At 29.9% G+C, this 23,976-nt stretch overlaps 4 protein-coding genes across 4 annotated transcripts; 2 read left to right on the top strand and 2 right to left on the bottom strand.

Annotated features, from left to right (window-relative positions):
- Positions 1 to 1,462: 1,462 nt before the first annotated feature.
- Positions 1,463 to 4,109, bottom strand: LOC113850200 (O-fucosyltransferase 36-like). The gene is made up of 3 exons (XM_027480618.1): positions 2,768 to 4,109; positions 2,236 to 2,485; positions 1,463 to 1,681 (listed from the first exon to the last, which is right to left on the bottom strand). The coding sequence occupies exons 1-3, from the start codon at positions 3,973 to 3,975 to the stop codon at positions 1,505 to 1,507; spliced, it is 1,635 nt and encodes a 544-aa protein (XP_027336419.1). The 5' UTR covers positions 3,976 to 4,109; the 3' UTR covers positions 1,463 to 1,504.
- Positions 4,110 to 11,744: 7,635 nt separating this feature from the next.
- Positions 11,745 to 12,182, top strand: LOC113851062 (E3 ubiquitin-protein ligase RNF181-like). The gene has a single exon (XM_027481549.1). The coding sequence runs from the start codon at positions 11,745 to 11,747 to the stop codon at positions 12,180 to 12,182; it is 438 nt and encodes a 145-aa protein (XP_027337350.1).
- A 5,218-nt stretch (positions 12,183 to 17,400) lies between these two features.
- Positions 17,401 to 18,721, top strand: LOC113850880 (RING-H2 finger protein ATL60-like). Its single transcript, XM_027481404.1, has one exon. It carries the CDS (start codon positions 17,698 to 17,700, stop codon positions 18,640 to 18,642), a length of 945 nt encoding a protein of 314 aa, XP_027337205.1. The 5' UTR covers positions 17,401 to 17,697; the 3' UTR covers positions 18,643 to 18,721.
- Positions 18,722 to 21,394: 2,673 nt separating this feature from the next.
- LOC113851060 lies at positions 21,395 to 22,191 on the bottom strand. The gene is made up of 2 exons (XM_027481548.1): positions 22,034 to 22,191; positions 21,395 to 21,805 (listed from the first exon to the last, which is right to left on the bottom strand). Exons 1-2 carry the CDS (start codon positions 22,115 to 22,117, stop codon positions 21,395 to 21,397), a joined length of 495 nt encoding a protein of 164 aa, XP_027337349.1. The 5' UTR covers positions 22,118 to 22,191.
- Positions 22,192 to 23,976: the final 1,785 nt, after the last annotated feature.

Raw genomic sequence — 23,976 nt, 5'->3', positions numbered from 1 at the left:
AAAAGGAAAAAATATTGTTTAGAGAGATGAAAGTGAGAAAGAAGAAAAAGGAAATGAAAAGGAAGAAGTTGAGAATCGGCGCGGTTAGTGGGGCCACACAGAGGAATGTGGGAATTAAGAGTGAGTGATGAAGAAGTGGAAATGAAAATGAGAAAGGGGTTTGGATTGTATTAGCATGGGAAGGAAGATAACAGCGCGCGTGGATGGGTTCCTGCGGTTGCCTATACGGCTTGTGGGTTTCTGAGCTAGATCAACGGATGAGATTATAGATGGAAACTTGGTGAACCGGTCAAAATGATAAATTCGAAACTGGATAAGGGTATTACGGCAGGTGGCTCTTTTTATAATTTTCAATAAAAGAAAAATCATTCCAATAAACCGCTTAAAAAATTACAATGACAGGTAAATTTGGAGGCTGCTGCTGTGCACCATGCAATTCACCCAGTTTGTGGAACCAGTCACCCTCAAATTTGGATACCTTCCAATCCTATTGTGTTTTGGAAAACGTGTTGTAATAGTTAAATATGATTTCTGTCTCTAATGAAATTAAATTGACCAAAATTAAAATTTATTAATTTTATAAGGAATAAATATTTAGTAATTACATTCAAAGACAAGCATGTGAAATAATGACATAAATCTTTTCACTTGCTATGAATCTTTGTAAGATCACTCATCCTTTACTTATTCCATTGACGAGGACTAATTACTTACATTTTAAATTAAACATAGATAAAAGAGAGAGATATCAACATTGAATTTTGCTAATTTTATATAAAAATATGATAAATATTATTTTAATAAAAACTTAGTATTTTTATGTATTTAACTCAACTCTTTAGTAGTCCTACCTGACTCCAATATAAAATACTTAAGTTTAGAAAAATAAAAAAACTCAACTCTAAAAACTAAAATTAACATTTTTCATACATGATCCATTTCTTACAACTAAAGCCCTTTTATTTTAGGAAAAATATTATTGAAGCACGTGTGCTAAAAAAAAATAATGCAAGTGAAATAGAGATAATTATTTACAATGTATGTTAATTATTGAAGAAAGAGAGAAAATAACATGTGAGGACACCACTTACTATTGTAGGTTTTAATCATTAGTGTAGGTTATAATAACTTCATCTGATGATTAGTTTATCAAACCTATAGGGAAATTAAAAAAGTACACTGGTACACACATGTCGTCGAGGTTCTCCTTTCTCTTTCGGGTTAAAAGCGCCAAAGACATAATCCATGGGTACCAACAATATGTTCCGTTTACAACGAGAAAAGTAGAAATGGAATGTCGAAATGCCACAATTGCTTTTGGGCAAATTCTCAATTTATGTGTAGATAATACAAATACAAATCATAATCATTGTGATAAAAGAATATGTATAACAAGCAAAACTTGTCAATAAAACACCTAATCCTATTATCATACATCACTACTCACATTGACAAAGCCCAATCAAACCTATTCCTGAGTCAAGGCACAAGACCCTCTTTATTGTCATTCATTTTCCGCTACAACATTTGGTTCCTCACCTTGGCAAAGGTACTCATCACACAACGATGCCGACCCCCAGTCCTTTCTCAGCCGCAGGATGTCTTCGGTGAAAGTGGAACCAGGGGCTCCAATGAACACGCTAGACATAGCACATATGGTTTTGTCCAACATAGCTTCCACCTTCAGCGTGAAATATTCGTAATGCACATCAGCAGTAAAAGAAAATAAAAGTAAGTGGTCAACCGCATAATGGATTAGAGCAAATTGTAGGGAGGAAAGAACTATGCAATTACAAGTTCGCACTAGAATATTTTAGTATAAGCCATGCTGAAGAAATAGCACTGCAGGACAACTGAAACCAACAAAGTTGAATACCATGCCTAAAGTTCTTAAACTTGCATTTTCCTGAATGTAAAATATTGATGGCTTGAATGGTAGAATGAGAGTAATTAAATTTCATTCATGACACTTCAAACAAAGGTGGTCTTAGAGCTTTGGATTATCTCAACCTTAAGGGGAGAACCGGAGAAAAGAAAATGTGAGAATCTTAAGATGTAGCACACATATTGCAAACAAAAAAACAAGCATGATCAACAGATATGCGTAGTCTTGCTAACAGTTTTATTTATTTGAAACAAGACAATAGACCAGATTTGATTGGTGAATTGAGGTCAGTCACAGTACTAACTTAAGTTTAAAACCATGTAAAAATCAAATGCAGCACAGTCACTCACCTGTGAATCTCCCTCAATACCATGCCTGTATAACAAAGCATCCCATTTTTCTGCTGAATTACGAGCTGGGCGGGTTACAAGAGGAACAGACCTGCCATTCAGCACCACTAGTGACTGAAGCAAACCAGTTTCACTTTCTGCTGCATCAGTAGAAAGATAAACGACAGGGGTGTCGGCCCTTTCAACCACCCTCGAGATGCAATCTGCAGCTTGAGGAATGGGGTAAAAGCAACTTGGTTTTTTAGCATTACTGTAAACATGAAAATGAATCATCAGAAGCAATATGATGGTAGGGAAAAAAGGGCAAAAAAATTGCAGGACGGATTCTCATTATTCGTTTTCAGCATTGATACAAGGAGATTATGTTAGGCATGAAAAAGAAAAGGGCATAGTCATAAGCCATGAAAATGCATTCATTACTAGTCAGAAATCATGCAATTCATGCTGGCAAAGTTTGCTGTTAACATATCATAATCAAGTCATCAATTTAAAAGACCATCGTCAGTATATTCAAAAAGGAAGAAGGGTATACCAGAATTTCAAAAACCCATGTCTTCGAAAATGCAATGCAATGAAGTTCCTTCCCAGGAATGTCTGAATGAAACGCTGAGCAGTAAGCAAAATAAGGCGATTAGGTTCAATCAATGTTTTGCATTTGTGAGCAATTGGGCCACCTGGTTGCATCACCCATTCTGGTTCCACTTCAGCATAGAACACATCCCCAATTGCCATAACATCATCATCATATGCAAACTTAGACAACACATCTTGAACCGTCTTCTTCTTCGGATTCCGAGTATCCTCATCCCAAACAGCCTCAGGTTTACGCATTGACAAACCCAAAGAACTCAACTTCTTCAACCTTTCATCGTCCAAAAAACAAGGCTGAGGCTGAGAAAAATAACACAGAAACTTATCAATGTGCATATGACCCTTCTTAGCATTGGAAAACTCTTCAAACGAAACCACCACTTTTTTCCCCAAACATTGGTTAATATGATCAATATCCACAACTCTATCATACTGGTAATCCACTTTGGAACTAGGAATCACCAAAATCCTATTAAAAAGCGCAGCGAAAAACATGTGTTTCTCTAAGCAAATCAAATGGTTAGACATTTGACCCGAAACACATATAGCAAGCAAGAATTTACCATCTCCAGGGTTCCACTCAATCGTTCTTCTCTGTGACAAATTCTGATCCACCGTTCTACACCTATCGTAACTTACACCACTCAAGCTAACGTTTCCGAAATCCAATTCAGGTTCATCCAAGTTCCCTGTCTTGTGCGGATTCAGCAGAATCTGCTGAATTTCTCTGTTAATGGAAATCTGCTTAAACAACGCAGATTTCAGATCCTCCAATTGATTCGGATTCGACGCATTGGATTGGAACGAGCGATTCCAAGCGGTTAATAGTCCTATTTGCTGTTGGCGCAAGAGGTAAATGGCGCGCAATTCGGATTCCTTCATTCGATCGGAAAGATAATCGAGCTTGAGGGAGGAGGTGGAGAAGAGGCTGTGGAAATCGGTGACGGAGAAGAAGAGGAGAACGATGAAGAGAGCGAGAATGGCGATAATGTACCTTTTCTGGAGCCTGAAATTGAATCGCCGGCATTGCGAGGTGAAATCTTCGACGTGGAATGCCGCGGCGGGGGGCGGCGGCGGAGGCTTTCGGACGTTCTGTTCGATGAGGTTGTGGCGGTCGTCTTCTTCGTCGGAAGACGAATCCATCTGCATTGCTTTGTTTGCCACAGCGGCGACTGAGTCAGGGAGCGAGTGAATGCGGAATCAGTGCCAGTCTTTGAGTCGATGAATCGTCCGGTCCAAAGTTGGATCGGTGTGTGTCGGTGGTGCGTGTGAGTGGGTGGCAGTGAGAAAGATGTGCTGAGGAGAAGCCCACAGAGGAAGCAAAATGAGCCTGCTCGTTGAAAATGACTGTTTACTGGCCCACTTCAACTGTTGTGGGGCCCATTGGACGTCTCAACTAGTGGCTGTTAGATTGGCCCAACTACATCAAAGTTGCTTAATATAGGTGTTATTATGATACATTTTTTTTTTTACTTTTATAATTTATATAACTCTCTCTTTCTAGAGAAAAAAAAATAAAAAAAAACTCATTTAATGTTACAAGTCTAGAAGTTTAAAAGAACAAAGTTCACTAGTTATTCCACATTTCTATGGTTCTATTTTTTTTCATGAAAAATCACTTTTTATCCTACAACAACCTTATTTTTGCCATGTATTATGCTTTGTCTCTATAAGTTGAGTCCTTTTTCATTCCTATGCAACGATTGTTTCTGTAGAGAGCAATTTCTTGATTGCTATGTCAATTTACATAATCCAATAGCAAAACTCAATTTTAGAATGGTTCCTTAATTGAAAAGGTACAATAAGTTTTATTTTATGAACAAAGCAAGATCAGAGAGCAGCTGCAGAGCAAAGCAGGAGCAGATCAAGTTGTCATCTCTCATTTTCAATTATCTGACAAGATAACTAAAGGCCTAAAAATGCTAACTTAGTTTGCTAGATCAAGTGCGGGTTAGTTTGGGTGTAATATTCAAATTTAAAGGGGTTAATTTGATATATGTTGTCATTTTTTCCAATCTATCAGAAATGGGTCAGTTCAAGTCTAATATTCATATTAAAACAGGAGCAAATGAGCAATTTTCTTTTGTCTTCAACCATTCAACTTGTCTCGTTCGCTATTTTTCACCAATTTTTTGTAATATTTATCTAAAAAAGTGGTGACTTGATAATCAAGTAATACATGACACATAAAATATTTATTTTCTCTGGCTTGTCCCTTTCTAACCAAATATTAATTGACAATTAAAGATCTTATAAACTATAAGTTCTTAATGAAGTTCTTCTTTTAAACGTAATCTGTTGGGAAGAGAAGAGGCAAAATGGCAAATGTTCTTTATAACTATCCTGGGTTTTAAGATGCATGGTCACTAAAACACATTGATATTGGCATAGTATTTAAGAGGCAATAATTTTATTACCCTGCCCTTGGAATTTAAACGGTGAATTTCTTTCTAGTCGTGCTTTTCTATTGTTGAAGTGTGATATATTATAGCCAAATTAGGATAGTTATCTTCATGGGACTTATCTGGGTTTGAGTACCTTTTTTGGCACAATCCAAAGCTCAATTCTTTCAAAGCATTCATAGAGGAATTGGAAGATAATCCCAAAGGGGAAAGGAAACGTTGACATCACGGTACGGAAAGAGTTTCTCAAGGTTAAATTTTATATAAAGTGAAATCGAAAGGGTAAAATCACAACTACACACACTAGTAAGGGGTAGCATTGACTGTGTCAGTGTCTGTGGTCCACAATAAACTAAACTTAATCTACCAATGTGTTTTCTATGTAAAAAAATGTAGAGGATTCGGATTCCAGTAAAACAGTGAATGAAACATGCTCCAATTAAATAATGAAAATATTAACACACTATGATTATCCCCACTAATCATACATCGCCTTTAGTTTGAATTGTTTAACAGAGATGCTTAAAATGGAATCAAATTATTTGAAAAGGGATTTACAATGAAAGAAAAAATTCTAAGTACCTCTCTATCCAACCTTAAAACATCATAGGCATTTTAACAATCATCCATAAACAAATAAAAACTTGCTTCAATCAATAAGATTCATTATGTGCACGTGCTCTGGTCCCTGCTTTACCTAAGTGTTAACGTGGCTTCAAAGAAACAACATCATTTCAAATAATCAAACGCATCCATTGTTGAGTCAAAGAATTCAATTTATTTATTTTTATGAGAAGAAAAATAATCTCTTTATTTCCAACTCACTTTATTATATAATATTATGAGAAATCTTGCACGTCTATTAATATAACATGTTAAGCTACACACGTAAGACTGGTGGAGCTAACACATACCTATCAATAGGTTACCCATTTTTGCTATGCAGAAATGATTGCAATTTGCAATCACAAATGAGTGCGCCAGACTAGAATGTACCCTACAAGAAATGAAGAAAAAATGTTCAATTGTACCATAGCAACGACCTAAATGTAAGTTTAACATTTTTATTGTACTCAGCGTGATCCTTTAGTTTGGTTAAATTTTTTATAAATTTTAATAAAAAATTGATATAAAAATAAATCATTTTTTATAAGTAAATATAATGCATATATTTTTAAGTAGTTCTTTTATTTAATTTCTTTAAAATTTTAAAAAATAAAATTTATTTAGTTTTTTTACTAATTTCATTATCTTATTAAATAAGTTTAGCATAGGACAAAATTATTTATTAAATAAGTTAAGTGTAAGTTTTTTTTAAGTCTATTCATTTGGAAAAGGCCACCTTCAAGCTATTAAAATATATTGATTTTATTTTAATATTTAAATCGACTAATCTACATATAAAATTAAGTTTACTAGCTTATTTAAAAGGTAAACCTTTGATTATTTAAAAAACTTTCTATCAAGTTAAAAATTTTCTCTATGTACATCATCATAAAAGGATTAAAAAAGAGTTAAGAAACTTAATGGAATTATTGAAAATATGTAATTAAATAATAACTTTGAAAAAATTCAAGAGAAATTGTAGACTTTTTATTTAAATAATACAATTTTAAAAATATTTTTAAAAATAAGATTAATGAAAATTTATTTTTTTATTTAGACTTTTTTTTATCACGTTACTTGATGTATTGAGTTTTTATAGACGATACTATTTTTTATTATTATTTTTTAAAATATTACATATTTCATGTTAATATTCATCTTGATAATAACATGTGGTATGTGCAGAAAAATTATAAATTTAAAATATTTAAATATATTAATTTAAAAAATGTTTAAATTTAAATTTAAAATTAAAAATATTTACGATTATAAATTTTAAAAGACAAAATTAAAAATATAAAAATTTAATTTTAATTATAATATTAATTATTAATAAAAAAATAAGTTGTGAATAAGTTTAACTGACATATTTTTTATAAAATTATAAATTAAATTTATAATTAATTGAGTTATAAAATTAAAAAATTTAAAATAAAATTAGGAATAATAGAAATTTAATTTTAATTATAGTATTAATTTTTGATAAAAAAAATTATTTAAAATAAGTTTAATTAACATAGTATGCATAAAAATAATAGTTAAGCTTATAATTATCTAACTTATTAAAATTATAAATTTTAAAAATATTATTATAAATTATAAGATATTTATTTTAATTTTAGTATTAATTATTACTAAAGATAATTTTAATTGTTTTTATATTTATAATTTTAAACATTTTTAAAAATTTACAATTTTAAATAATTTTTAAATAATAAAATAGTGTCTTTCTCAATCTGGTACTTAAGTTGTCATATATCACGTGTCGTTAATAGAATTTAGAATGAGTATCGATCTCAAATGTGATATGATTTTAAAAAATAATTATAATAAAAATGATATTAACCATAAAAGTATGATACAGCTAGTGTGATAAAAAAAAATCATAAAGAAATAATTTTTAATTAATTTTATTTTTGAAAATAATTTTTAAATTTGTATTATTTAAATAAAAAAATCGAAATTGTAAATATAGCGAAATGAAAAAAGGGGATAATAGATGGCAGATCATGCCATCTCATTGTCTCTCCTAAAAACGCCACACGAAGATCTCTCTCGAACACGTTCACGTCATTCAATGTGTAACGTCTAAGTGTATACATAAAAATTAATCAATGTTACGAAAGTTATAACTTTTTAAAATGAGTACGGCTAATAACATAATTTTTTATAATACATCATTTATTATTAATTAAAATTTATTAAAAATTATATGTGTTCTATTTTTAATTAATATTTTTTATTTTTAATAAATTTAACCAATAATAAAAAATTTATTAAAAAAAGTATTGTTAACGTTCCATTTTTAAAATTATTTAATACTAATTACTAAAATAATTATTCTGAAAAATACTTTTTAACTAAATAATTACCAAAGAAAGTGCACCACTATTAATGCCATTTAAATTACAACTAATTAAGCTTAAAAAATTAGTAAAAGTCGCATACGCGTTCTCGTTGTATTCATAACTATTATAATATGTCATGTGGGTGTCACTAATTTTTTTTATTGATGAAAATCAGTCACTGTATTTTCTAGATATTTTCTTAATCACGGGATATATATTAAGAGATTGTGTATGTTATCATAATCACACAATTTCATATTAATGGTGACTCTTTCGTATTAATTAATGACGGGTCCACAGGTGACCGTGATGAATGGAATAGATTATTATAAATAAATAAAAACTCATTATTATATTTTATGTGGGTCGACATTACATCGTATAAACTAATATTCTAACAAAGTGGAACATGCTACGTGACGATATTTTAATCATTATATCTTTTAATTATTTTCAGTTATCATAATTATAGCATTATCATATATTACTTTAAATCAAATGAAATCAATTTTACTATTAAACATTTAACCGGCGTTGAATGCTTAGTTGAAATATTCGTCACAATATTATTTAATATAATTTTAAATATTTTTTTATTAAATAAAATATATATTATTAAAGAGAATTTTAAGTCACTTAAATTAGTTGGAGTGACAAACGATTCATCTTAAATATTAAGTTTAAGTCTCTGTGTATAAAAAAATATAATTTTAAATATTGAATAAGAATTTGGTTGTTTATACATTTTCAGTGTTCAAATTTTATCTCTGTGAAGCAAAAATATGTCTCCATGAGCTGGATTTTTAATGGCAGTGATAATTTTCATATGATGATTATTTCCTTGTAATTAATTTAATAAACTAAACTTCAAATACGTGCTATTCACCAACACTTAATGTTATGATGGAATAATTGTGTTTTCAAATAAAAAAATTAGTCCGATCATAAAATTTTATTGAATTTACAAAAAGAAAACAACAATAATAATATGATTTTGATTTTTAAAATTTAAAAAAATCTATCACTTAATTGATCATATACAAAATTGCAAAATTTAATAATCTAATAATATATAAATTGAATTCACATTATTTTTATTTCAAAATATAAAACAATGTAATATTTTAATAATTTTATTAATATTGAGATGTGGTATGTAGATATGAAAAATAAAGCCGGTTTTGCTGCGCAGACTTCTCTTCCAATTTCCAACCTTCAAATAAGAGTGTGTTTCTCGTTCAACCTTCAACAAAGAACAAAAGTAACTCACTTTTCATATGTATTTTTTTAAAATGCCATGTTCTATCGTGAAGACTAAAACGACTTTGTAATAAACACAATATTGCATCATTTTTTAAAAAATATTATTAAATTTATTTCTTGGACATTATCACATTTGTCTTTATAAAAAAAACTAATGTGTGAAAAGAAAAAAAATATTTTACTTCTATATAAGTTAATAGCATAACAAATTTTAAAACATTATTTAGGTTACATGTTAACTTTAAGAGAGATTATTAATTTAAATGAGATTTGAAAATATTATATATTAAAATAAAAGATTTTGAAAAGAAATTTACATAAATATAAAACTTAAAAATCATCGACGGTATTTTTGATACAAACATAAAGATATAGAAATTGAACAACTAAAAATTATAACAAATAATTAATATATATTTTTAAATTTAAAATATAAAAATATCAATTTGTTTTTAAAAAAAATTAAAAATGCAAACAAACATGCTCTAAAGATGTCATTTTAAAAGTTTCTCATATTCCTATAATTTTTCTAAAATCTCATCTATCGAAGAAAAAGGGAAAATTTAAGAAATATTTTCCATATTTAAAGGTGGTGAATGCCCATGAACAGTTGTTTGTAGTCAACCATAGTACTATGTTTAATAGTAATTTGACATATTATTTATTTAACTAGATATGTTTGGTGCCTTGGTGATGGTTCATCCACCCAGAAAGTTTGGAATTCAATAGAAAACACAACGTGAACTTGAATTGAGGTTCCAAGGAGTTGTATCCATGTTGAAGAAACTCGTTCAAATCCTGTTTGGTCCAATAGAAAGTGTGGGCATCCCATAGAAAATTAGAGAGGAAATTAATGAGATACAAGTCAATTACATTTCACTACAAGGAAGATAAAAGATTAATAAAACTTGTATGAGTATCTTATAATGCTTTACGGCGTCTTCTAGAAAGAAAGATAAAGATTAATTCATCATTCTTTTTTAATTTTTAGTTCATGTTAGAGAGAAAAAGAAATCATATGTTAATTTTGAGATCAGCATACTAACATAAATCTGAAAGGGTAAAAAGAAATGATTTTTCTCATGGGATCAAAAATCGATGATTCCTGATTTGGATGTTAATTAATATTTTTCATTTCCTTTAACTTTTTTTTAATGTTTACTTCTTAATGAGAAGGTTATTATAGTTGGTAAATTTCTCAAACAAGAAACATTGCATTAAAATCTTTCCAAGACTTGCAAAGTTATACTTAAAGAAAGTCTCCAACTCATTAATTGTGGTGCATTGAGAATTATCTCATCTCGTTCTTTTTTACGTTTCTTTAACTGAAAAATAACGCTTAAAAAAATTATAATTAAGGGAAAGAATATGATTATTCAAGAAAAGGGTAGATTGTTTTTAGTATGTAACTTTAAATTTGAAGGAAAAGAAAGGACACAGAGAACATGTAATTTCAATCTTACATAATTCGAGAATGAATCCTTACGTAACCCAGAAAAGTCAAATGTTTGAATGGGTTTGTGAAACTTTCAACCTACCTCCAACTCCAAGGCTACATCAAAACTCTACCTAGAATTAACATATTCTCCCAATGTTTTGATCTTTGTTTAAATGATTTAGAAGAAATGAAATAATACAAATAAATAAATTATAATATGTGAAGTCATTTTATATTTCCAAGATTTAGAAGTTTCAAAATTGGCATCACTTCTGATTTACATGTCTTCCCTATTGACTCACCCATAACGGCTTTGATAATTGTTTCTTCTACTATGGCAATATTACAGAAGCAAAATGGAAGTTGGTAAGGGCTTTGACTTTTGAGTAATCTTCTGTTCTACTAAAACAAGCATATATGTCATAAATATAGTTTAAAGAAAAAAGAGAAAAAAAGATAAAGAAACCTATCATGAGATTAAATATTCTTAGATACAAGAGTCATTTGAAAACAAATAATAATAATAATAATTTTAATACATCTTTAATACAACATTTAAATGTACAAGGATTTATTTTTGTTGCGCACAACAAGCCCTCAACCTCTATTTCACTGCATAAAGAGCAAAAGATAATAATAATTACTTATCCTAAAATTCCATGAATTGGGTAACATGTAGCCACACATGATGCATCTCCATAAGCCTAACCACCAAGTTGGAATATTCTTCAATTTTATTTCCTTAAAACAAACTACTAGCTGGGGCCTGAAGATTACTTGACATATCATATAAGAAAATGGGCAATTGAAATCCTACATCTCTTGTCATTTCTCTATACTCCAACAACAAGAGGAGGCAACATGAGTACCATTCTCTCCTTCCTCACAGCCATTGTTTTTGTGGCTAAATCATTTCAAAACTACATGATTCAAAGGCTGCATAAACTCTATGATCATTATAGTTATGCTGCAACAGTGAAGGATAATGAAGAGGGTGAAAGCGATTATTGTTCAGTGTGTCTATGCCAAATTTATAAAGGGGAAAAGGTTCGGTCTCTTCCAGTATGCAAACACAGATATCATGCTGATTGCATTGGTGCTTGGTTGAAGAACCACCCCACGTGCCCTCTTTGTAGGAACAAAATCACTGACCATATTCCTCATAATCAACTTAAACAGGTGAAAAACTTGAGAGAATCTATGATTAATCTCGTGCAGAGTTTGTCTGATCTATTGGTAACTCTTTTCTACTTGACACTTCCATCTAGCACCACTGAGAGTTTTCCCTTGATTCGTTGACACTTCTCTTTATTCCTTTACTTGTATGTAACTATGTATGTAATATACAAATTGGTATATCAGGATTAGTACCATTCATGTCAATTGTTATTATTTTGTGTTGTTGCATGTTTAGCCCTGGGAAATGTGCAATTCTTCCTAATCACATTTAGTTCAGTGCAATTTTTATCTTGCTAAGCAATTGGTTTTAATCAGATTTGGGAACTTTGAAAATTATGGGGTAGCTTATTCTGGGAAATGTTATTTGTAATTCTTATTCCTGCTTTAGAAAATTAGTAAAATTGGGTATTTTATCTGTTATAATTCAATGAAGTGTATATATTTTCTATTTAGAATATCCTTATATCATTGCTTCTCACCAAAATCTACACAATAAGTTGTTTTCGTGCTCATGGCCATTGATCTGAATCAAAAGCTACATCCTCTGTTATCTTCCTAGAAAATTTTGTGGATGTAGAATTGCATCCAAAGTTCAAAACCAACTTTAAGGAGCGATTTGATTAAAGCGTCATTCCAGTCAACAAAGTTTATTCTTCACCCCAAGAAAGAGAAATGGTAGCAGAGAAACTTTAGAAGGTTCTAATACAAGAGAATATAGCATACTAAGATTCAAATCGACACTTAAAAATGTTTCATAGACTCATAAAGAGATAGAAAGAGACGAAAGAAAAGTTTTAAATGCGATGAGTGATGCAATGAATAAGGAAAAAAAATAGTGATACTGTTCAAGTGTTTATAAATTAATAATTGATAATATATACTCTGATATGGTTTTGTTATCTTCAATCTGTGTGCATTCATAAAGAAGTGTGATCATACTATAAAGTATAAAATTGTGTTTATATACTCCTTTATTTACAACTAATCTAAGACCTATCTTTCAACACTTCCTCCCAATTCCAATCATTTTGATTCAATTGCCTCAATACTTAGTTTGATCTTTCAAAACATTGAGAGTGTGTACACATAAGCCTATCCTATGTAGATAATTTATATAAAAAGAGCAGAATGTCCTATCATTCTAGACAGGGTGGGTTAGTGTTATTAATCCACATCTTGTAATATGTGATCATTTTGTCATATTTTCCACGAATGCCTTAATATAGCAATGCAATGCATGTGAACTGCGTAGACCACAAGCAAGAAAGGGTGAAAAAAATCAATCGCTTATTCAGGCCTTTGGCACGTCCAATCTTTCATTCCATAGTTATTTTTTAATTCTCTGCCATGCAAGACATATTTTTGGTCTCACAAGCAGGACATTATGAGTATGGGCTTTTATATAAGGAATCAGGCCTTGTTCTTATTATTCTAAACTACAACGAATAACTGGAAATGCATTGAGATTTTGGTCCATTGTGAATCATTAACATGTAATTATGTAAAATTCAATCAATCACTTAATATACTTATTTTTTACCTAGAATAATATGTGCTATTCTTAGTTTGACATCCTTTTGTAGGGAATAATAACATGTGTTATTCTTATCTTTTTATTTATAAAAAATGTCAAGCTCAAATTGTTTTTCAACTATCTGTTTCAATTTTTTTTTTAAAAAGTAAATTTAAAAGAACAATAGTAATGCACAAGATATTCAATTTTTGCTTCATTCTAAAAAATAAAATTGAGAAACATGAAAACAGAAAAGATTAACAGCTCATTGAAAAAGTTAAATTTATACAATCGATTGTCATAATGAGGAGGATGAATCATTTTGTCCAAGTATAGATTTTTAAATCTATTTATTGTTTCAACCTAGCACCAAATCAGGGCCAAAAAACGCGCTTAAAATGGCTATAATTGCTGGTATAATGGTACCCATCCCCAGGTCTCACTCCATTAACAGTAAACTCTAAAGATCATACTCAAGGCTATATTCCACATTATTTGTGGGAATTTTCAGGATATGCAATATATCATCCATAACTTAAAGAATTTTTTTATTCAAACAAAATGTTAAAATTAGATGTTCAGTTTATATCAATCATAAGTTTAAATTAAAGTTAATATACAACATTTTTCATTCAAAATAATAACATTAATATTATCAATATATTAAATTATATAATTACTGACATTTACTGTTTCCTTCTCACATAAAAGAGGTTGGAATCTAAAAAGCCAACAAAATATTTTTCATCAATATCCGTACTAAATATAGCTGTCCAATAGAATTCATGGGAACAAAAAAGGAGCTAAAGAAGTTTGACAATGGGAGAACAATGATATGCTTTTTTTCTTGACCTCCAATTATAGACTTTAGTAGATGCAATGACAAAACATATATGAGAAAACAAATACAAGGGACTTCGGGCAAAGTTTTACCCAAAGTCTGATTAATAACAAAAATAAAATTTGAACTAAAGAACCGGGATTTGATTGTTTTAATCAACCTTTTTAGCTGATTTTTAATCAATATTATGGGCATGATAATGTGATAAATCATAATCCATACTCCATGCATATTATGCATATGATAATATTGGTTGATTTGATTAATCTTTCTCTTTATCACTGCCACATCCTTGTGTCTATTGTTATTTTCGCATAATGACATGTCAATAATAAAGAGAGAACAATTCAATACCAATCATTCATTTTGTAGCCGATTCTTTCGTTACTGCATGTAATAATAAATTAAGATCAAGAAAATCTTCATTATTGTTTGCAATTGATTCCACACTCATCCGAATGCATGTTTTCCTCAATTAATAGCGTATTTACCTTTTCACTAACTTCAATTCATTAACTAAATTTTGTCTTTTCATTTGTTTATTTTACAAACTACTAATGATCTTTGTTTACCGTTGTTGGAATTTATTGGTTTATATATTTGTAGATTAATATACTAATCAGTTAATTTAATCATGTCACTTGACTTGCTAAATGACGAAACTATCACCGAACTTTCTAGTTTGAATGATCTACACTCTCATTTAGTGTCATTATAAAAACTATTTTTCATCAAACAATTTTATTAAACGTGTGTAGAATTTTAATCGTCAAATCAAAAAATTGTTCTCACATTATTTGTTGTTATCATATTTTTATTAGAGATTAAAGACAAGTGATTCTTTCTAGTGCTAGGTATACAATCTTAATTCCCCGTTTAATTCATGATATAATATGATATAAATATCTATATTACATCAGTCTACGTATATGTAAATTTCTTTTAGGCTTAAGATAGACTAAGTCTAAGACTATTAATTAACAAATGACTTAACTTATTTTTCATCCTTTTATATACTCTATAAAGAAAATGTCTTGATTGAAACTTATTATACATATTGTCTTTCTTTTTTGTTATTTCTATTTTTTTTTAAGTTACTTTACTCTCTCTTTTTTCATCTTTTTGTGTACCTCTCTTAAACGTTGGATTTATTTGGATTGATCTTTAAGTTTATTGTATTTCAACAAATTAAGTTTACCTGTTTTTTTTTTTTTTTGGTATTTTGAGTTTATTATTTGTTAATCATTGAAAGTTTGTAGTCAAGTTGGCTTCTTATTGCAAGATTAACCAGTTAATGTAAAGTATTTTAGTTTGTCTAGTTTAACAGGAGGTCGACTTTTTTAAAAGCAAATAATGTGATTCAAAATCTCTATTACATGCTAAAATAGTCTATACAGTGAAGATCATGACTCGTTTTTCATTATTGCATTAAAATAATAATCATAAATTAGTCTTCAAGGCAGCTTTCACACAAGGAAAGAGATATATCATATGGTTGTAAATGCAAGGTGAGGGGAGAACAACGACGAAGGATCAAATTGAAAAATTAGAGATTAAGATAGAAACGTGAAAGAAGGATAATTAAGAAGGGAGAGGTAAAAATTAGTGAAAAGGGGAGAGAGGGGGTGAGATGATATAATCTACATTGTTCTTTTTTCTATATTTTAATTAAATTAGTGATCTTTTCTTAATTTTTGTGAATGTTCGACAGTAGTCATACATGCGTAGTTTTGAGTTTTAAGTCATTAAGGACTTCTTTATTTTAAACTTGTCATTAGAGCATATAATTAATGTTGCGATGTTAATGGTCATGAATATGGTTAATACTATCCAAAAATATGGTCAATTTTAAAGCTTTTAAGTTTGAAGGTCGATAAATTAGGTGAAGTGTAGCTTAATTTCTACAAGCACAGCATTCCAGAGAATAAAATAACAACAACTCGCGAACCACAACATATTCTGCACAATTAGCAAGCTACTTCTATGTAATCCAATGAATGATTATTTTGCTGGATGGATTAGTTGGTTGATTTTTGTTTCAGATAAGATTTATTGGTGATATTATAGGCATGAATAAGTTTTTGACTTTTTAAAAAAATATTTTTTATTTGTTTTCCTATTCTTAACTTTTGAAATTTCACAGTATTTTTTTTAACAAAATGATCTTTTATGTTTATTTTTTTATTTGATCTCTCAAAATATTACAAGCTTTTAATTAATACCTTATTTAAAAAGGACAAGAACAAAAAATTGCAAAGAAATTATTCAATTAGGGAACATATCATAGATAATTCGTTTAAGAAAAACATTAAAAATAAAAAAAATGCATAATTTTTTTAAAGGTGAAAATCTTATTTAAGTTAATATTATAAATAATATTAATACTATTCATCAACTAAATTCATCATTTTATTTTAATAATTACTACTGATCTTAATTATCAAAATAAAAGTAAATAATTATTAAAATAAAATATTAATTGCAACATCTTAGCTTTAACCCTTTTTCCCACCCCCATTTTCTACGTTAAACTATCTCTATCTGAGTCTTTAGTGGCTAATTCAATAGACGGGTCAAAGGGGAAGGGGGAAAAATCTCAATCATTTCTAAGTCTAATAGGTAAAGTAAAGGTAATGCTAATGGTTTCATACAAGGAAAGATCCTGTGACCTGTCTAAGAGCGGTTGAATTAAAGGACAAATAGGGTTAGATATTAGAATTTTCAAGCCATCTTTCTTATAAAGTTACACTCATACCCTCTTAAAGATTAACATAATTGGTTAAATCTAAAGGGTGTGAATGTAATTTACGTATTTTATTCTCATTTTTGAACTAAATAGTGGTAATTAATTAAATTTCAAACTTCCATTTTTCTGACCATTGAGTCATTGACTATTTGACTCCAATGTCATCACCTTCTTCTCTCATTTTGTTCTAAAGTCCAAGTCTACCCAACTGGAGGCTATACAACTTCTTATTCCTTTCTCTGTGTTCCAAACCCAATTCACAATCCAAACTCAACTTCCCCTTCTCTTTTCACTCTCAAATTCTCATATGCCCATTTCAACACTCAAAGTTTTATTCCAAAAACCACCACTACCCTTTTTTCCTTTTCATTTTCCCTGCAAAACCCAGAATTTTCAGAGTGATTTTCCATCTGGGTTTTGACCATTTTGTGAGATTCTGATTCTGCGGTGTGTTCAAATTTGCAGCTGAAACAGAAAGCTTCCATTTTTATATTTAAACTGCAAGAGAGAGAGAACATAAGGGAAAGTTATCAACATGGGTGCAACGACAGGATCAAGCGACTCATTAGGTGAATCTGGCACAGTCGCGATTACTGGGAAGATCATGGTGGTGGCTATAATCTTCTTCTTCATGGTGGTTGTGTTTGTCTTTGTGCTTCATCTCTATGCAAAATGGTTCTGGTGGAGTATTGAGCAAAACATTACTCCTCAACCCGGCAACCGGCGCCCGCGCCGGCGCCGGTTTGTCTTCGCCCCCGGCCAAGACCCGGTCATCTATGGCAATCACCAAACTGGGCTTGACCCTTCAGTTCTTAGGTCCTTGCCAGTGTTGGTGTTTCAGCCAGAGGAATTCAAAGATGGTTTGGAATGTGCTGTGTGTCTCGCTGAGATTGTTCAAGGTGAAAAGGCAAGGCTTTTACCTAAATGTAACCATGGGTTTCATGTGGATTGCATTGATATGTGGTTCCAATCCCATTCTACTTGCCCTCTTTGTAGAAACCCTGTTGCCTCCTCTGAATCTTCTAAGCCAAGTGGTAGTTCAAATGCCGAAGAGAATGTCTCGGTGAATAATAATAATGAGTCATCAGAGCAAGAAAATTCAGCTGCCGTTAGTGGCTTAGAGTCTTCAAATTTTCCTACAAATGTGTTGGTTTGGGGGAATCAGACACAAGTTAGTTCTGTTGGTGTTTCCTTGGCAGAAGAAGGCACTTCTCAGCAACCTCCTTGTTCTTCTTCCACACCTTCTTCTTCAACTAATGAGAGTGTTAATCGTAGTAGGTGTAATGGAATGTTGGTAATTGATATACCAAGTGAGTTCACTTCTTCACCTTTGTCTCCTTCAGGGAATAGGTGTGCTGAAGATGAGGTGAAATCACCAATGGCAGCCACATTGAGGTCATTTAAGAGGCTTTTAAGCAGGGACAAAAAGTTAAGTCCTTGTAGTCCTAGTTCTATGGATGTGGAACAAGCGCAGGGATAGATATTTGTTAATGGTATTCATTAATTATTTTAGGAGAGTTCCTCTTTCTGAATGATAGCTCTTAAAAGTGTCAGAGTTATGCTACTTCCCTTCTAATACTTGTGCACATAATGTATTGTTACACAATGATTTTCTTTTTTCTTCTTTTTTTCTCTGTGCTTGAAGTTGAAGCACTTCAAGCAAACCGTTCAATGTATTTATATTACGTAAATGACATGTTTCTTTGTAGTGAAAGGGTAGATTGACCCAGTTTCTTTTACACAAGATGAATTTTTAGTTTTGTTCTTTACTTGCAATTTTCCTGCTATATTTAAATATATATAATGGTGAATTTAATGGAATGATAAAGGATGAAATAAATCGAAATGGAAGTCACAAGTTATTCAAATTATGAGCATGTTTGTTTCTGTCCATATCGAGAGTTTCGCTCGAGGTAGAAAATTTTTGCTTTGAGAAAAAAAATGGACCCTTGGAAGTTGAAAAGTATTGTTTTAATAATAATAAAAAAATCGTGCAACTGTGGTTTGCAGAATAAAATAAACAAATCCTAATGTAGAGAGTGTAGTTTTCTATTTCTAGATGAGATCACTACTAAGAATGAACAAAATTTTCTTAAATCTGATACGATATCACTCAGTAGTAACATGTATACAATTTTTTTTTATAATTGTAAAATTTCCACACATGAGATTAAAATTGCATAGTTCCGAATTACCTAATATTTTTTTTCTTTCAAAAATGCAATTACTGACAAGAGGATATATTAGGGAAACTACCAATGTGATTCTTCCATGCTAGCTCACAGGTCATTGTAATATGGTTTTTTTTTCAATTTATTTGTTTAGTTTTTTAACACATACTTTTTAGACAAACGATAAAATAAAAAAATAACCTTGAAACTTTATATTTAAAGAAACACTATTAAATCTCTAGGCATTTCACTATGAAAGTGGGAGATAAGCTAATGTCTAAGACAAATGTTTGGTTGGGTTGCCTAGATAGTGGGAAGCACAAATCCAAAATTTTCTCAATCATGCTGACTTTTTCACGCATCCCATGGCCAATGGCTTTTTACTTTTACCCCCCTTAACCTGTTCCTGCTCTTCAGCTGATTTTCAATGGCTTTGCCCATTTTCTTGGGTACTGGTTGAGCCTCCAAAGTTAGTCGGTGCTTCATAGTTCAAACTCATGACTAGTGGGACAGGTACTTCTCCAATCACATGGTTACCCTCAGTGGGCTAGTTAGAAGTTCATCAATTCACACACATCACTTTGCTTTTTGGTGGCTGCTTTAGAAGAGAGTTCATCACACATTCACACCTCTAGTTTAGTAGCTAAGGGAAAGGAGTGGCATTTGGGGTCTTAAAAAGATTCTATCATCATGACTTAAATATATTTTCGTTGATATATTTTTGTAAAATTGTCAATTAAAAAAAAAACTAATTTTAGTTTCTAATTTTTAAATTTAATATTTTTAGTCTGATATAATTAAGTAAAAATAATTACATGTTAATTTTTTTATTTGTTCATGTCACGCTAAAAGAGACTAAAAATATTAAATACACAAAAATAGAGATTAAAATTGATTTTTAAAAAATTAAAATTTTGTAAATTATAAAAAATAAAAATACATTTTTAGGCTATATATTATTTTTCTAAGGAGAACAATAACATCTTTACAACATTAATTAAAGAATTATAAGTAGAAAAATTATAAAAAAGCATTATTAGTATAATTGTGTTATTTTTACAAGTTCAATTACAGTACATTATTAGTGTAAAAGGTTTTTTACACTGTCAATTAATTAAAAATCATCATGTTAAAAATCACAACGGGTATGACTTTTAAAGATATTATTATAAAAAATTAATATTTTATATAATGTGATAATTTATAATTAGACGACGGTATAACTTTTTTAACATTATAAGTATATTCTAATTAGATTCAAAATTTACAATTTTTTAATGTTTTTTTATTAATTTTTCTTAACTAGTATTTTTACACACTCAGTAGTGGAATTCTTTTTTTTTATGAGTCTTATTATCTACTTCTTTAAAAAATAATAAATAAAAATTTGATTAAAAATTATGTTAGAAATTTACATCAATAATATTTGCCATTTTAATTCTACTCTTCCCCGAAACATGGTTTTTTTGCAAAGCCATTGTCTGATTTTGTGCTTTCACTTTGTTACCTAATGGCATCTGAACTTGTTGTAAGACCTTAGCAGCTAAGAAATCCCTTTTCCACCAACATGCTAAAGCACAATGTAATAACTTCTTTGAGAAAAAGAAACTGTTTGGGAGGAGATAATGACTTAGACTACAACTCAAAACAAAAAACAAAATGATAGGAAAAAGCTCGGTTGCGGAAGACAGTTTCTTCAATTTTAACAGGAAATTGGGTGGGATGAGAATGAGAATCAAATGACAATGTATTTTTAGTTTTTTTTTTATTATTTATTGTTTAAAGTAGATAAAAAAAACTACCATTCACATAGCTGAAGTCTGTGGTGGAACAAGGAACAAAGATGACTTGTTCTGAATTTTTGTTTTCCTCAATCAAATCCAAGGACAAGCCATTCAACTCATAGTCTAATATTCAAAGTCAAAAATATGAAATTGTTCATCTCACAAAGAGCTGTTACATTGGCCACCAATATCCTCTCAAAAACTAATTCAAATTCACTCGTCTTTCCAAGTGAAGCTTGTGTCACCAGAATTTGCAACTATGCTAGTGACACACAAGTCAAGTGACCACATAAAGGGGGCCATAGTTCTGTACAACACGGGGGCTATTTTGTTGGTGGAGAGAGATATAGGGTATCTCATTCTCCTCTCTCTTTGTGGGTTTGAACAAACTTGTCAAAGGACCAGAAGATGGAAGCCAGTGTTTCACATCAGAACCATTGCATGAGTTATATATTGGACCAGAAAAATGGCCATGTCTTTTCCCATAGACCTTTGATTTAGACTTTTTGGTGGGTTCTTCTCTATGCTTGCTTTTCTTTTCAGCTTTCCACCATGAAATCAGAGAACTTTTCCATGTTTTCTTCCCCCTTTTCTCTTTCTCAGATCCTGTTTTTCCATATTCTTCCGGGTGCACTGATGAACTCTTTAGTTTTGCTTCCTTTCCATGTTGCTTTGCTTCCTCCAAGAACTAGCACAAAAGAACCAAACAGTGAGAGAACTTGCAAGATCAAAACAAAAATGAAAATAAAACATCAAATGCAAAAGTCTTTACTCTTTAGCTACTTTATCAATTGGACCATATTTGTCCAAAAATCAAACATAATCTCTTACTTTTGACACAAACTTTATCAAACAAGTTCATAAAGTGCAACAAACTCTGTTAAAATTTAAAAACCAACAATAATGTACTTAGTACCTGGCAAAAGTCTTGTTGCAAATCCAATCCATAGTCATCATAATGACTTGCCTCATATGTTGGTTGTGCTGGAGATTTCATCATTGTCAACAAAAACCACAAACTTGAGCGCAACAGAATGCAAAGCAGAAGATTGAAGATCCCAAGTTTGCTAGAAAAATCTTCCTTGGGTGTGATGCTACATCTACATTAAAGAAATGTATCTCATTGTAAAATAGTCTTCAAATGGAAAATAATAGCTTCTAACCTTCACATGGGGGAAATTACTAGCTCGGATCACAAAAGGCTAAGTTCAACTACTCCTCATGAAAATATCAATGTCACAGTTACAGTTATGGATATAACACAAAAGTGTGGTGGTTGAAATGGCATTGCAGTTTTAGGCTTGTCATTCACATTTTCTAATGTAAGGAAGAATTGGAGTGAAATATAAGGTGCATTAATGTAGGAATGGATGTCTTATATAACATAGTACATCAAATCCTGACTCAGAACCAGACAAAATTGTTAGGCTAATAATGCCAATAAGAAAATAGTATAAATTTTAATATATTAACTTTCAAACTGGAAGTTAATTAACCAATAGAAGGTGGGTGAATAACATTATGACAACCATTTCTTTCCTCAACTGGGACCATGTTTAAGCACTCCAGTTCACTTTTCCTTTGCTTTCTAAGGGAAAAAAACATTATCTTCAACCAAATAAATTTTCTTTCTATTCATGTAACTAATTCTAATAAACAAACATAAAACAATGTAATTCAAAGGGTGAAGAAGACAAATTTAAAATAATGGAACTAAACTGGAATTTCATTTTCATAATGGAAATTCAATTGGAAATAATGAACTCTCGTGTTAATTAAAAAGAAAAAAAAAAGTAGTGATAATATTAGTAAAAAGACTCATGTAAAATCGTTACCCTAAGCCTGTATACTCGGATTGGTGATAAATGCAAGCAAACATGGGTTACAGGCATGTAACCATTATTGTGAGGGAAAAAAATGTCCTTTGTATATCTCATATCAAAATTATTTTGATTTTTCCTCGTAAAAGTTGGTTTTATTAGAAGTGTAAAAAAAAAAAAACTTTTGTATAAGGTTGAAAACTTTATTACAAATTTATTTTTAATGTTATTTTAAAAAATATAAATCATGTCTCTTCAAACTTTATTTTAACTAAAATATATTTTACAAACGAGTTTTGCTATATTCTCTTATAATTTTTTAATAATGATCTTATTAATTAATAAAGTACGTATTAAATAAAAACCTATATATATTTATTATCTTTAAAATATTTAATAAAGTTTTATTTAATTATTAAAAAATTATAAACATATAAAGTAAGATCTAAAATTATTGTTTACAAACTTAGATAATTCAAAATTAAGAAATACTCACCCAATCACACTATGAAGTTTTAAGTAAAGATATGGAGTCAATTTCATGTTTGCTTAACTACGGAGATATCCCTCTTTTAGGTTCCCCTCACCAGTCACCACCTAACACTTAATGCGTAATGAAAGCATTTGAGTATTAAAAACAAAATAACACTATTTACATAAAATTGTACGAATGAGTAATAATGAAAATTGTTTTACTTACAAAAAGTAGACTTTGTGTATATAAATTTAACTTTTACTTTTTTTTATAATATTATCATCAAAACTGTACATAGAAAATTTTATGTTTTTAAAATATTTGTGAATGTATGATTTATTAGTAATTATTTATCTACATTTGAAAATATATCATTTATTAGAATAGAATAGAATGATAGAATATTATTTAATGTTTTAATTATATACAATTTTATAAACTTAATTTATTTTATAAAAAATTAAAATGAAAATTTTGATTGATAAAATTTATTGTTTAAAAAAAATATTAAAAATATTATTTAACTAATTTACACTTAACGTTATTATTTAGTTAAATCAAAAC

The sequence above is a fragment of the Abrus precatorius genome, unplaced genomic scaffold (genome assembly GCF_003935025.1).
Source record: "Abrus precatorius isolate BTA unplaced genomic scaffold, Abrus_2018 Scaffold9, whole genome shotgun sequence".
Lineage (NCBI taxonomy): Eukaryota > Viridiplantae > Streptophyta > Magnoliopsida > Fabales > Fabaceae > Abrus > Abrus precatorius.
This window is presented reverse-complemented; position numbering and strand designations above follow the sequence as displayed.

Bases quoted from the DNA above. Each gene is read 5' to 3' on its own strand.
- LOC113850200 (XM_027480618.1), bottom strand. From the start codon at position 3,975: ATGCAGATGGATTCGTCTTCCGACGAAGAAGACGACCGCCACAACCTC. The intron at 2,486-2,767 runs GTATACCCTTCT...TCATGTTTACAG, and splicing joins CATGGGTTTTTGAAATTCTG to TAATGCTAAAAAACCAAGTT. The intron at 1,682-2,235 runs GTGAGTGACTGT...TTCACGCTGAAG, and splicing joins GTATTGAGGGAGATTCACAG to GTGGAAGCTATGTTGGACAA.
- LOC113851062 (XM_027481549.1), top strand. From the start codon at position 11,745: ATGAGTACCATTCTCTCCTTCCTCACAGCCATTGTTTTTGTGGCTAAA.
- LOC113850880 (XM_027481404.1), top strand. From the start codon at position 17,698: ATGGGTGCAACGACAGGATCAAGCGACTCATTAGGTGAATCTGGCACA.
- LOC113851060 (XM_027481548.1), bottom strand. From the start codon at position 22,117: ATGATGAAATCTCCAGCACAACCAACATATGAGGCAAGTCATTATGAT. The intron at 21,806-22,033 runs GTACTAAGTACA...CTTTTGTGCTAG, and splicing joins TGCAACAAGACTTTTGCCAG to TTCTTGGAGGAAGCAAAGCA.